This window comes from Emydura macquarii, unplaced genomic scaffold (assembly GCF_026122565.2).
Source record: "Emydura macquarii macquarii isolate MOO-44397 ecotype Brisbane River unplaced genomic scaffold, CSIRO-AGI_Emac_v2 contig_2897, whole genome shotgun sequence".
In the NCBI taxonomy this organism is placed as follows: domain Eukaryota; kingdom Metazoa; phylum Chordata; order Testudines; family Chelidae; genus Emydura; species Emydura macquarii.
Window position 1 is genome coordinate 39,553,927 of NW_027133034.1, and position 15,434 is coordinate 39,569,360.

Here is a 15,434-nt window from a genome sequence, read left to right on the forward strand (position 1 = left end):
CTCAGAAGAGGCCATTTTCTCCTAGCCACATCTAAAATCTCTCAAAGCCCACATCACAGAATAGCACATTACATAGTATTACACACATGTAGAAATAAAGTCTAGGCTATTTATTTTTAGGAAATCACCATCCACAGTCTAGTTATAACTATAAAGTTACCAAAAAACATTAAAAAGTCACATTTCAGATTGATTCTTCTGATTTTTAAGGAATTAGTCTTTTAAATCAATACCCATTTTTCTTCTTCTGTTGCCTGCAGATTTTCCCGTGAAAATGCAAATTGCCCGTAGGGGAAGTCACTAGCAACCATGGTGATATTTGCTATGCTGGTAGACTCATCAATGACTCCTCCATCACTGACTCCAGCTAAATGAAACTGGTAGTAATGCTTCTCCTCAGGAAGGTTATCATCTATAGCCTATGGAAAATAACCAAATAAAGCTGAAAGGATTTTAAACATTTATGGTGTGAGATCTACCATTAGTTGCTAACCAAAAGAGAGTCCTGGAATAGCCAACGCTATAGAACTCTCTCAAACCTGTATTTGTACAACAGCTGCAGACTGCCTATCTCGCATCGTCAAGGTCCCCGATATCTCAGCAAATTCCTTCTGCAGAGGGGGAATTATATTCCAGTACACAGTGACCTCCCCAAAAATCCCCGGGCCACGTACTAGGCTGTAAGAAAAAACATATACACACACATTGATATGTTTCTTGTACATGTTTTACTTCATCAATGCAAGAGATGGCTGGTAGTCTGCCTAGGTTGTTATGAATCAGCCAAAAGTTATCAGGATCACTGAAGCTTGAATTTAATATAGCAGGTCACCATTACAATCCTGACAATTTTATCTCTGCAAGTAGGTAACGTCACTATAGTATTTGCAGTACTGCCTATGCTCAGCTTCCCTGGTGTTGTGGAGGATCATTGGCTGTCTCTTTAGGACAGCTCTTTTCCTGCTTTGCAGTAGCACAAAGTAGGCAGAGCCAGGGCTGAAAATTGAGTTCTCTGCATTCACCTGTGCCTTTAGGAAGCTGAGATGCACAATGGAAGGGAAAGAGATACACCCCGTGACTGGAAGCACCTGTAGAAATTTTGCCTTTATAAAGCATTAAAGCCTCCAGGGACTCTACAGGGAGTTGTGCTAATTGCTGTTCCTTTAAAAACTTGGAGACAGAACTTCTCCCAGTACAGTCGACCTGGCAAACTGCAGGACAGGGCAAGATTACGGCTCTGTCCACACATGACCTCTCTGGGACTGCTAATGCTACAGGCAGCACTAGCTTGCTCTTTCAGGGCTGCAGCAAAGTATTCTTTCCTGCCTAAGTGTTCTAAGAGGGGGCAATACCATATGTGCCTTTTCCACCACCAAACAACACATGCTGGAATGGTCAAAATTTGGCTCTCTGTATTCAGGTGCTTATAAAACTCAATGCAATTATTATGCTTTGATTCAACTCAAAACCCAGGTCACTCTGTAGCTTTACACACCTGTAAGCACAGCCAAGCACAATAGTGTAGTGGATTTCTTCCAGCCCCTGAGAACCTTGCAGGGGCCTTGACTGTCATAATGCCTCTTCCTTTTAATTTAATTTAATCTCCTACATTCCTGAAAGACCCTCCTGAGCCCTATGGGGTGGGTATCATTTGAAACTGACATGTTTTGCAACTCCTTTGAAAATAAATGCCTAGTGAGGTAATGTTCTGAAGTGGTGAACACCAGTAGCTCCCATCAACTTCTGTGGGAAATGTGGATGCTCAGCACCCCTGAAAGTCAGGCAATTACTCCTAACTCTTTCTGTATTAAAAGGAAATCTGTACTCAATATGAGCGGAGAAATCAATGATACACCTACCCAATAAAAGCAGTTCCATTATACTTTCCTGAGGGTTCCCCAATGAGAATATGGTTGGAAGATGGAGCTATCCCAACCACCCCAGAAGCTCCCTGATCCCCCAGAATAAGGATGGTTGCCAGACCTTTGAGGAGAAGAAGAAAGATTTTCTGATAATAAATGAATAACATTTTCAGTGCACTCCGAAGTTAATACACAAGATTATAGCAAGAACAGAAATAACTTGCACATAATGCTTAGCCCTTTTAATCTTTAAAACACTTTACAAATACTTTATTAACTAACATGTAAAACACCATTCTAGCAAATGTTTTATCTTTATTTTGCAATTGGGAAAACTGATTCAGGTTGCGTGATTCTGATTTCACCTTATACTAGCTCTATACAGATATACCTCCATTGACTTAAATGGTAACCGGGATCAAAATCAAACCCAAGGCGTAAAATCCTGAAATCAGTGGAAGTTTTGCCATTAGCTTGAATGGGGCCAGGATTTCAACCTAGCAGCTTAACTGACTTTCCCAAGACACAAGATGAGTTAGAAAATTGCAAGATTACATTACAGGTAATTGAGTACTGGGGGAGAATGCTATTCTTTAAATGGGCTATCTACACCACACATTTATAAATTGACATAATTGTGAATTATAAATCAGAATATGGGACCAAATTCTGCCCTTGAATAGACAGAAATCTATAGCCTGCATTAGGAGCTGACTGTGGAGAATATTTGGCTTACAGAACATATTTGTCTTTATCTTACACTTTCTAACATTTTCAATTTTGGATTTCCAAAAGATTCCAAGTCCTTAGGCACCTTTAACACTTAATTATTGTAAATATCTACGTTCTATAGTTTGTGCCCACAATTAATTTGGTGTGAAAAAACTATGACCTCAAAAACCAGCCCTTAATGGTTTTTTTTTTCCCCAGTAAACCAAAACCTTGATAGTAAAATAATTTGAGTACTGAGAATTTCAAAATGTGATCAGCTAGTTATACATATTCACACAAATAAATATTGCAAAACAAAAATCTAGCATAAAAAGGCCTTCTGGAATTATAATTGAAAGCTGCCTCATATGATGAAATAGCAAATTATTTCCTTACCAGTTATTGGGGATATCTCTACATCATCAGTAGACACTAGCTGAACAGTATACATTTCATGCCCCTCCAATTGGCCATCTTGTATTGCTTTCAAAACAATTGTCTTCTGGGATTCAGTCTGAATCAGAAAGACAAGGCAAATGTGTTAGGCTGATATTTTTCACGTGAGTTCAAAGCAGTCCAATCCTGGGAGCAGCAGTGTTTCCAAAATGACATTTTGCGGTTTTAGGTTCCACTAAAAATTCCAAGATTTTGTCTTCCAAAAATGCAAACTTTTCCACAGGCGGGAAAGTCTGTCTCATGCCCAACACTATAGGCTAACGGAATGTCCACAAGTGTTTTTCTAGCTAACTGTCTGCCCAGAATGGAGTTGTATTCCAGTTCATTAGAACTCTCAGAAACTACTGGTGCTCTCTGCAGCCTCAGCAATCATTTTTAAACGAGTATTAAAAAGTTGGCAAAAAACAGAAAAAAGTGAAAGTTGTTTGCCCTTCTGCAGAACTACTAAGAGACATTATTACTTACAGTTTCCAGTAGCAACATATCTGGATGATAAATATAATACTTGGTGCAATTCATTCGGTATAAAGTAGCAGTGCACCAGAAGACAGAATGACTTCTGATTCGTTTTTAAATGGATTTTTTGCTCAGCACTTTGTATAGGTTGTAACAGAAAGTAATTTATTAATGTCTGAAACAATAGCTTCACAATACTTAAACTTTTAAATCCTACCTCAAGACCCTCTTCTGCCTACAAATCAGCCAACTAATACTAGTTAGTTCAAGGATTACATGCAAATCAATGTTATTTTAAAAGTATACATCCTGAATTTACATTTTCTCTCTTCTCAAACTTGGCAAGTTGCTTGTCATTTAGACTGTCCGCTAATGCAATGGAATGTCTGCTCTCCATGATCCTTATTACATTTCTATCCATTTTTTCTTTTTTATAAAAAGATAATTTATAACATTTAAAAATCCCACACCTCCAGGGAGACCTTACCTTATACCAACGTCCTCCAGAGAATGAGCCATGCCTTCTTTTCTATTTGGAAAGCATCTGATGTTGTTGACACTACCACATTGTTTTTTTATTGTGTTATAACAGACTATGACTGTCCACTAGTACAAGTGTGTCATATGGGAAAGAAGAAAACATAAGCAAAAATAAGGAAAGCAAACGGGATGTTGAAGTTTTGGGAATACCTCATTAAAGTGAAGAGTTCCATTCAGAGGAGAGAGATCATATCTAGCTGCCTCCTCAAGAATCCATATAATTCGGACTGCCCCCCATCCTCCTTGACTCCGACTCACAGTCAGCAACACAGTTGCAGCAGAGTCTCCAGGTGACTGGGGCTCCTTAACCGTTACCTGGAAGGAGGAGGAGGAAGAGTTAGAGAAGAGTTAAGAAAAAGCACTAATATGTTATGCTCTTATAACAGTCACCTTGGGAAAAGTATTATAAACGTTGCTATTGATGACATCTAAAACTATATTATATTATTCTCAACTGTGTCTCTGAGGGGCAAGACCGGAAATCAACAGAAGTAAATGTTGAATTCTGCTAGCAAAGATTAACCACTTAAATTATTTCTGTATCCACTATGATTCAACGCAATTACATACAATGAGTCATCAGCACTGGAAAATATACAGTAGAAAACATCAAAGACTAGCAAAAGGAAGGAAGAATTTGATAACTTTACAAGCCTTTTCTAGCTTTGATTTCTATGAAAAACATTGTTGCAAAATATCATAACTATATTCAACACATCCTCAGGCAACTCACATGAGATCTCTGCAATTATTATTAAACTGAAATGGAATAGATTCAATCATTAGTAGGACAGGAACAATATAAAGGCAATAACTCATAACTGTATATTTTCCACCCCGTGTATTCACTTCCTTGCATGCTTATTTGTTTTCAGTGTCTGATTAGCATGACCCCTATACTATTATTTCTCAATAACCTGAAGATAGGGGAAATCTGATTTAATTGCTTGACAGCCATTACTACAGAATACAAGGATTTAAATAATATCTGTATGGTTATTTTTCAATAAGTGCACTGTGACTACATAAATTTCTCTACTCCAATTGTCTTTTATAATCTTTTTGTTCTGACTGGTGTCTGTACTTAATTTTCAAGCAATTGGCCAAAAACAAAGATGCCCCCCGTATCGTCTTATTACTTTCAGAGGACGCCTCAAACTGCCAATATTTATTGGAGAGGGGGGAATAAATAAATAAATAAATAATCAAAGAACACAGAAAATGAAAGTGTTTATTTTATTTTATTTTAATTTTTTTGGCATGGTGGAGAGGCTGAGGAAAACATTTCAAATCCTTTTTATTTATCACCCCTTTACAATCCCAATCCTGCTGCTATTGAAATCAGTGAACACTGTATCATGTATTTCCATAGGGAAGAAAACCAGACCCCTCTTTTTGTTCCTCTTCTCTGAAGTCCTTTTCTCTCTCTTCTACACAGGCAAGCTGGACTCTTGCATGACATAATTAGGCCAATATTTTCAAATTTGAGTCCCTAAAAATAAGCGTCCGAATCCACATTTAAGCTCACCAAAAAAGAGTGGCCTGATTTTCAAAGGTTCTGAGAAGGCTCTATGAGAGTTCATACTGGGAGGGCCTACCCATGTCACAGAGGCTGCAGCTATTGTGCCATCTCTGTGAGAAGTAGGTGAGACAAGGGCCCAGGAAAACATGGCAACACAGCACTGAGCTCTCACAAACAGGTCTAGCACAGATACCAGGTCCTGGTCTTCCTAACCAGAATGGTATTGGAAAAGGGAGACCAGTGATTTCAAAAAAAATTGACTACTAAATACAACAAGCAAATTACGGCATAACAAGACAGATCAAGGTATTTGTGAAAACTCCTTCTGCAGTTTAAACCACAGTACCTGTTAACTTTGCCCCTGAGACCTTTGCTATCAAAGTGTCTATGTCTACTCCCAAGTAAGTTATTTTGGTGGATGGAATCAAGGAGCTTTTCTTAATGCTGTTAATAAAGCCATGAACCTGCAGGAGATTCAATGCCAGGGATGTAGCTGTGTGTGCTGTTGCTGGGGATGGAGCTCTGATTAAGATATCATCTACGAAGGAATTCAGGTGGATCCCCTATGATCTGAGTCTGGCTCAGATTACCACCACCATTTTTGTAAAGACACAGATGGCCAAGGGCAAGCTGAATGGGAGCATCCAGTACTGATAATGCTTCCTGCCGTAAGCAAACCTTAGAAATCTGCAATAGCAGGGTCTGATTAGGATGTGGAGGTATGCATACACCAGACCACTGACGTCAGAAAATCCCCCTGGAACAGGGATGACACCACAGAGGTTGGGGTCTCTATCTGAAACTTCATTTTATTCATCCCCTTTGTTGAGCCTTTTGAGATCTAGAATAGCACAGTTCCCCCCCTCCCCCCCCCCATATGCTTCTGAATGATGAAGATGGAGTAGAACCCTGATAATCTTTCTTCTGAAGGGATATTCACTCTTACTTCCGTATCCAGGAGATGAGATATCTCATTCTGGAGTAGATCATGCTTTATAGGGTCATTCAAGATGGGGTACAGCCCGTAACTCAAGGGAGTATCCCAGGCTCACTATATCTCTGACCATTGGTCTGTGGTGTGCAACCCATTCCTCAGGGAAATCCCTCCTCCTAGCTTCAGCTCTGGGCAGAGGCAGAGACCTATGCAGTCTTTGTCATAAACAAGTTTGAGAACAACAGGGTTCCTTCTGGGCTCTTCTCCAGAGCCATGGTTCCACTGCTTTCTTTTGAGGAACCTTCTGTCCCTTTGCTGGTATTTCTGCAAGGATGAAGGCTGAAAAGAGCGCCTTTGTCTGAAGGCCAGTCTGAACTCTTTCTTAAAGGCACGATTTGGCATTGGGAGGGACTGTTTAGATTTTGCAGCATGGTTTGATAGTGTAATATTGATTATCATACATATTGCTAACCGCAGCCAAAATCGGTAGGCCTTTCCGCAGACCTGTGCAGCCTTGGCATGACTAAGCCAGGAGGGGAGGGGAGCCTTTTTCTCAACTGTATCTGACTCTGCCACCCCCAAAAGCCTCTAGTGGATGTGCTGCAATCTGTCCTCAGGAGAAAAGCAAGAAGCTTATCTATGCATGCCCTCTAGGAGATGTTTGTCAGGGCCTCAAGACATGCAAATTCTGCAGGAACACATCTAGATAATTAGATGTGTTCCAAAAGGTCTGAGGCAACCTTTTGATTAGCTTTTAAAACTGCTTGCCCAACAAGTTTTTTTCTTGACATGTTATTGTCCACTAACAAAGATAAATAGGGGAGAAAGGTTTGGACTCTTTGGGATCTCTTCTTGGACACAGATTTGGGGTCCTCCAACGGCAGCTGGAAAACTGGCCTATTGGAAAGTCACCATTGTACCACTTGAAAGCCACCCCAAACTTTGGTAATTATTGAGGGTTGGGTGTGTTTTCCTAACCTGTTGCAGATATGTGTGAGTGCTTGAGACTAAGTATAGCATAGCTTTTAAGTGAGAGCTCTCTTGCGTTATACTGTTTCTACCAGTCTCTGTATCAGCAGGACGGCCATCTCTCCATTCGATTTATTTCCTAACACCACCTCACATAGAGTAAAGTTACCAAGAGCTTTGGGTTGGCAGGACCCCGGCTAAAACTGCCACTAGACTGTCTAGCTTATCTCCGAAAAGTAGGGCTCCTCCTGTAAAATTGGTGGCGCACAGTACGTGTTTCGAGTGGCTATCAGTAATGGAGCTATAGATGGTGTCTGGTTACTGAGCTGGAGGCCCTGGCTCTGGTTAAGACTCTCATAGCATCCACTAAAGCATCAGCAATTAACGCTGTTGCCAGGGAAATTTCCTTAAAATAGAGCAAAAGTCAGCATGATCTCAGCTCTTGGGGGCAGAAGAACTCACAAAGCAAGTAGCTGCTACAGATGCATGAAGGAAGGCTGAGGAGACAAAGTTATTTTTGAGGGTGGCCTCCATTGTTTCTATCCATGGGGTCCCAAGGGGACAACCATATCTCTCACCAGGGATTCTCTGGCAATGTCAACCTTCAGTATCTCAGTAATCAGGTACTTTGGTTTCTGGATCCTATAGAACTTATGGTCATTTTTGTTAATGTGCTTGCCCTTGGTCTGGCTTATCCCACTCATCCCTGATTACTTCCACAAAGGAGAAGTATAGGAGAATCACTGCCTCAAAGGATGATTACAAGAGGAGAAATTTGCTCTGAGCTTACTCTCAGGGGGTCTTGAGGGTTGTATCTGAATAGTGGATACAACTGTTTTGCACATGGCCTCAAATTTCTCAGGGGGAAAACCTTTGCTGAGTCTTTCCCCAGTCCTGATGAGAGTCAGAGCCTGAAAATTCACCATCCTTGGTGGAGGAGTCATCATAGGATTCATACCTTCTACATCTTTTAGACTTTTTCTTCCTCTCTAGATTTTTTTCCCCATATAGAGAATGTACAAACTCCAGTGTGGCTTTGGTAAGGCCTTTTGCAGCTAGCTTTCCTGAAGTCCTCTCGTAAGATCTCTTTCTGAGTCCTCACCTGCTGCAGCCCATTCCTCCAGAGACAGCAAAGGGGAAATGCTTCCACAGCCCTCTGGCCAAACTGGGAAGAAGGGGAGCTATCCCCTGCTTCTTTTCCCAGGACGCTGAAACCCCATTTTAAGGCTTATGATCCCCACAAGTTTTCCCTCTCTGTTCTCCAGGGACCTGGAGCCTCTTCCTGCTCTGCCCTGAGACTCCAGGTCCAGATCTTCCATTTTGGAGATGTGGCTGCTCTGGTGCTTAGGAGATCCCACATGCCAGTCCGAATCTCAGCCCCTGGACCTAACAGAGTTTGGAACGGAAGGCTGGGTGCAGACTGGGCACAACTCACCATCTGCTGAGCTCAAAAAGGCAGTTTCACAGACGGAGCACCATTTAGATTTCTTTCAGTGCTTTCTAGGCTGCTCTCCGTTAACATAAAAAGGAGTGGAGGAGACAGCAGGGAGGCACTGCAGTGGAGACTCCAACTGGATTTCAACACCTTACTAAAAACTGGCTCAAGTGGAGGAGCAGTAAGGGAGGGAGAACACTACTCACCTCTGGCCCAAAATTAATTAAAAAAAAAAACCCTCTGGGAAGAGGAAAGAAGAGGAGCACTGAAACTAACATCTGCATGCTGCTGCAGAGGCAGAGAATCCAACTACAAGCACAAGCAGCAGTGGGGGTGTGAACAGAGCAGTGGCGCCAAAATGCTGATCCATCTCTGTGAGCTGCAAGGATGAGCAGATCAGCCCAGATGTCAAGAATAGATGCTGGGCTGCAGAAACAATGTTTTGTACAAATATAAAATTTATAACAGCCTGCATTGCTGAAAGCTATGTTTAGTAAAATCTGCACATTGATAGTTGACTCCAAGTAATTCTGTGGTTGATGACACAACATTTTTCCTGCACCATGTTGCTCACACTTACGTTTGTTTCTTCAAACCCAAATACTCCAACAGGAGAGTCATTTGGTGGAATAGTGACAGTCACCACAGTGTCATCTCCAAGTCTGGCACCACCTGTCACCCTGATTAAAGTGATGTTGAACAGCTCTAAAAATTCTACTGCACTATCATCTATGATGGTGATCACTATCACCCCTGCAGCCTGGGAAAAAATAAGAACAAACCAATAAAACATTACAAGATGCAACAATTAATTTAGCCTACTGTATTTTATGAATGAAAATCAGAAAATGTAAGTATTAGATTTTGTAAATTGCAAAGGATTGCTAAATGTTCTTAGTTTGGCTCACAAACTTGCTTATGTATTTATTTATTTGGCTTTTTAAAACAAAACAAAACTATCAGAATGCTAGACATATTTTTAAAACTCATTTATGGACACTTTCTTAATTCCTATTAAAATTGTGAGGAATCTATAACCTACTGAAATCCCAATATAATGTGAATTAAAGTAATACTGTGAACTTGATAATCACATATCCATCTGGAAATTTTGGGTTTACTATTGTTACAAGTAACCAGTAAGATCACTATTAGTGAAAGTAATTAGCCAAAAAAAAACTACCACTTTTCAGTTTCTTCACTTTGTATATTTGACAGCACTTCAGTCAGTTTCAGCTGTTTTGTCGATGGTCATTTACACTTCCTGCCTCATACACTGCTCTTAAGGAAGCTCAGGTGCACACGCTTTTTTAAGCCCTGGAAGAGGGTGTTGGCCATTAACAGCAGCAGCAGCAAAGCTGAATGTGAAACTGAGAAAGCAGCAGACAAACATTTTCACAGCACAGAGAGGACGGGGTGAGACTAAACATGTGTGGAACTATTGCAGCTCTTGGATCCATCCAAAAGTACTTATGAACAACAGCAGGGAAGCAGAAAACAAAATTATGAAAATTCTGATGAATTTTTTTTTTAATTATTCCAAGGGTGATCAAAACACTGATTTTTTAAATTAGACAATTACTTAAATAATTTAATTTGACCAGGGCCCTTTTAACAGACTTTCATACTAATACAAAAAGACACAATGGTGTACACAATGGTCACAACACAATGGTGTACACTGAAAATTGCCAACTCCTTCTCTATTTTGTTATCCATGTCCCCCATGCTACAAATGAGAAAACATGTTCAGACTACATGACTCCTGAGAACCTCTTTGGCCATACACTTCTTTAGTACTTAGTAGTACATAGAACATATTATATTTAGCTCTAAATACGATTTTGTTCATAAAGTATACCTTTGTTTGCCCAAGATCCATTTTCTATTACATGAAATCAGCTGCCCCTGAAGCTCACAATTTGTGTCTCCAAGTGTGACATGAAATCTAACAATGCAACAAAGGAAACGTGCAAATTCATTGTGTGAGTCCACACAAAATATTGGCTAATTATGAGTTTCCCACTTAACAGGCAAAAATAGTTGTTTTTGTAACTCGTGGAGGAGTCAATATATAGGCCACAATTTGGCAAAGATTTGTGAATGTGTTTCCCTTTAAGTACTTGGATAGTGCTATTAAAGTCAATGGGACTATGCATGTGCTTAAAAGTTAAATACCTGTGTAACTGTTCACAGGATTTAGACCATAAACAGTAAGCAGAAATGTCTTCTGAGTTACTCATATCTTTTATAGGAAGCAAATGCAAAAGGCCCTAATTTGGTTACTCAAAAATGTTTATATTTTCAGCACCAGCATACTTGTCCATCCGCAAATGTAAGGTTTCCAAATGATGGCGTGAAGTCTTCCACACTGGCACCGGCAGGCGTGGCTTCCCAGTATAATTTTACTGACCCAAACATCCCAGCCTTTCGAACAACTGGCAGCTTCAATATGTTCTGTGGTGGAGGCACCTCATAACCAGCAACTGCTCCACTAAAATCCTGAAGATTCAGAAAACAAGTTGACTGTCAAAGCAAATGTGATTCTCTTTCTGCATCCCTGCAAAAAGGCTGATGCCAAAATGTTCAAAAATGGCCAAAGGGAGATTTAGGTTAGATATTAGGCAAAACTTTTTAACTATGAGAGTAGTGAAGCTCTGGAATAGGTTTCCAAGGGAGGTCCTCATCATTGGAAGCTTTTAAAAACAAGTTAGACAAACCCCTGTCGAGAATGGTTTAGGTTTACTTGGTCCTGCCACAGTGCAGAGGGCTGGACTAGATGACTTCTTGAGGTCCCTTCCAGTCCTACAGTTCTATAACTCTAAAGTCATAATTGAGCCCCTTCATATATAATCTATAAAACAAGACAGTAATATTGATCATTATTATTATTATTATAGACAATCAAAATGTTAATCTGATGTCGTTAGGGTAAAAATTTAACCCACTAGTGTTGTAGCAATTCCAGTGTTCTCATGAGCTAAGTATATCAGCAGCAAGGAAACTTTTGTATAGAAATCACATGTCCAGGATCTGGTCACTGATGTTACTGATGCTAGAATTTTTTTTTAAGGCAAATTTAAAATGAATCCTAAAAACACAGAACTTGCAGCTAGAATACAATAGTAAATGCTTAAAATTCAGTCTTACCTTCGTAACATTGAAACTAAATATTCCTCTGGGGTCATCATTCTCTTCAATTGTTACCTCAGCTATTTCTAACCCAGGTCTCTTCACACTTGGCTGTCCTCCAGCAAGAGAGGAATCCATCAGACGCACATCAGTAATATTGATTACAAATCCTTCCTGTAATTCTGGAACATTATCCTGTGAAAATGTTTTTAAAATGTCGCCTTCATTGTAAGTTCATGTTATAAGATGGATATAATGAAAGAAGGAAACTGACTGGCTGCTGACTGAGCAGTATCAGGTAAAACCACAGCAGTTGAGATTAAATAACTAATTTTCTGCCTCACATCACATCACCTATAAAAAGGGGGAAAAGGATTTCTGAAAACACTGTTGACTCTGAGGACCTGAAGGACTTTGAACATCCTATAACACCACAATTTTTTTGGGTCATGATAAATGGGCCCAATCATTTCATGTTTTTTTAATCTGAATAATAAATCTGTTAAAAGGCATGTACAGTTAAATACATTTTACCTAGTTTGAAGTTGTGACAAATTTACAACCCAATGTGTTCCTGAGAGGGTTTAAAATTCACCAAAACCAAGTTTCCATAAAACTAATTTACTTATTTTACAGTAAATAGAGCAAAGGATTTGGATTGTTCACAAACTAGTTACTAGTGTCCATATTCTGCTGAAACAGATGGACATAGTTCTATTTAATGAGCCAATTTTCCCTCTACAACACTTACAGAATGTTACACTTTTCCTTTTGCCCCTGGACAGAATTTACATTATAATCTTCCTTTAAAATACAGCAGCAAAAACATTTCTTCTTTTCAATTACTCACAGGCAAAATGATGACTACAACATAAGTCATGATTGTGTTCTCTCCCATAATTATTGTTTCTTTTTCGATCTCATAATCCTGATTCTCTATGGCTTGGTTGAAGGGTTGAAGGGCAAAATTAGGTTTGGCGCTCAACTGTACTGCAATATCGCCAACAAATCCTTGTTCTCGAAGAATTTGTAAAGTAACAATAGTAGAATTCTCTGCAAGATGAAATGGGAAATAAATCTATATTAGCTCTGATTTAACATATGATTGCTGTAACCCTTTCCTGCTGGTGTTCCATTTCATCTCACTGTGCTAGAATTATCCCATTAATCACTCACTGAAATCAATGGAATGTTAGAGCATGCATTTACGTTCAACATCACAACCAGTGCACTCTATACCTAAAAATTTAGTAACTCAGGCAATTTGAAAGTTCATGAATGACTTTTGAACCTCTGCACAGAATGCAGGGGTGGGGAGCATTCTGAGAGGGAAATTTTTGGAGGAACAAAATTGAATTTTGTAATGTTTTAAAAATATTTGCTATACAAAACCTTTACTTTAATGTACATATTGTCATTCAGTTCTCCCCCCCTGTTTCGAGTGCCCTTCATGCATCTTAAATCATTCTGAAGTCACTATTGATGCTGATATAGAAACGACCTCCTTGGCAGTGACTCTGGTGGTGTTAGTCAGGGATTGCCCTATATTCGTGCATGTATAGAGCTCAAATTCTCCAGGAAAGGAGATGCACTCATACCAATGATGATTCAGATCCCCTTTGGAAACTAGATTTTTCACCAGAGTCCAACAAATTGCAGAACACCAACAGCTTGGCTAGAAGTCCTGTATCTAGGGCAGGAGGAACATAAGTGGGTAGAAGAAACAAATCAGGAAGGATAAGGGTAAGACGAAAGGAGGGGAAAAGGGGACTAGTGTATGTTTTTGCTTGTAAATGTTGAACTGCAATACAATGTCCATTTCCATTACTTTTAATCTGGAAAAACCCTACATGCAACATGCTCTGAAATACTCAAAAATGAATCACTTACAGATTAAAATCCAATAAATTATCAGCTGTCAAACACAAATCATTGTATGGAGCATCAGGGAATATGTTTTACACATATGGATAGAACACATACGTTACTACAAAATTCAACTTGATTACATCTGCTGAGCACACTACTCCTTTGACTGAGAACCTGTGATGGACAGAGGTAGGGACTAGGCCCCTAAAGGCATGGTCCATGCACAGAAAAGGGGACACATCATCTATTTTCCACTACCTTTGTGGAACTTACATCAGGATGGAAGTTGTGGGTGAATCCTGATAGACCTGCTGGTAGGGACAGGAGTGAAAAAAGACATGTCTGTTGGGGAAATGGAAATGGGGAATCTCGTATGGGTAGCTGCTATTAGAGCTGGGCGATTTTTTCAAAATGATTTTTTTCTTCATATTTCTGTTTTGTGGAGCATTTCACATGCGTTTTTGGTTCCAATTTGGAACAAAAACAACTTTAGAAATCTTGAAATCCTACATAAAATAAAAATATGAAAAAAGTCATTTTGACACATCAAAATGTTTAATTTTGATAGTTTCTAAATAAAATTCCATCTGGTGGGCAGATGGGGAGCCAGAAGCCTGGAAGCCCTCGGAGCCCTAGCCCATTGGGCTGCCAAAGAGATGGGAACCTGAGGCTCCCAGGGCTACCTGACCCCTGGGTCAGCACAATTCCCAGTTAGCTACCAAGAAGCCAGGTGGGCAAGCTGGGAGGAAACTGGGAACTCTGTCTGGGTTTTGTCAAAGCTTCATTTCAATTTCACCAAATCAAAAAATTCCAATGAAAAATTATTTTGTGAAAACTTTTCAGCCCCATGCATGAAAGGAAGATTGGGAGGCTGGGCAGAGGGTTTCTGAAACTGTATGAGATGAGGGGTGATGGAATGCCGACATCAAAGAAGAGGCTGAAAGGGGCTGGAAGGAGAAAAGTCTGAACCAGGAGAAGGATAGATTGGGAGCTGGAGGGGATGGCAAAGCAAGGTGAGGGGGAAAACCGTAGTGGCGTTAAGCTGTCAGGGGGAAGGATGTGAGCTCTACAGGAACAATAACTGCTGATGGACAATATGGAGCAGGGAAAAATCTTCAACTGAAGACCACTGTGACTCTGCAGGCAGTCCAGTCCATGCAGTCCATAAGCTCAGGCTACAATAATTCGCTCTTCAGGATTCCAGCAAAGTTCCAGAATCTAGTATGACTGGACCAACAACACAGCACAAGTGACACTTCTTGTCCCCCAACCTACATCCCTGTTTGTCCCCACCATAAGTCACAGAGAATAGGAATGGACAGTTAAAACCACTGCTTGGGAGCAGCAGCAGCGTGGTAGCAACACAGTGTCACATGCCATCTCCCCTCTAAAGATTGTTTGATGTCTGGCAGCTACCTGCATAGCCATTTGTCTTTAATTAGATAATATTTAATAGTTAACAAATATGCATCATATGGTTCATAATATCTAAAGGTGACAATTAAATTTCAGGGCAGAAAATGGAAATGTGTAACAGTGAAGGCAAAG

General features: G+C 40.0%; 1 protein-coding gene across 1 annotated transcript in view; it reads right to left on the bottom strand.

The window, feature by feature from the left end:
* Window positions 1-15,434, bottom strand: part of ADGRV1 (adhesion G protein-coupled receptor V1) — a 336,348-nt gene that overhangs the window by 214,988 nt on the left and 105,926 nt on the right. Inside the window, exons 56-64 of the mRNA XM_067568750.1 lie at window positions 12,868-13,070; window positions 12,036-12,212; window positions 11,205-11,387; window positions 9,466-9,645; window positions 4,176-4,340; window positions 2,970-3,087; window positions 1,860-1,983; window positions 540-678; window positions 234-419 (exon numbers count right to left, since the gene is read on the bottom strand). Of these exons, the coding sequence (XP_067424851.1) occupies window positions 234-419; window positions 540-678; window positions 1,860-1,983; window positions 2,970-3,087; window positions 4,176-4,340; window positions 9,466-9,645; window positions 11,205-11,387; window positions 12,036-12,212; window positions 12,868-13,070 (1,475 nt within the window). The remainder of the gene's footprint in view (window positions 1-233; window positions 420-539; window positions 679-1,859; window positions 1,984-2,969; window positions 3,088-4,175; window positions 4,341-9,465; window positions 9,646-11,204; window positions 11,388-12,035; window positions 12,213-12,867; window positions 13,071-15,434) is intronic.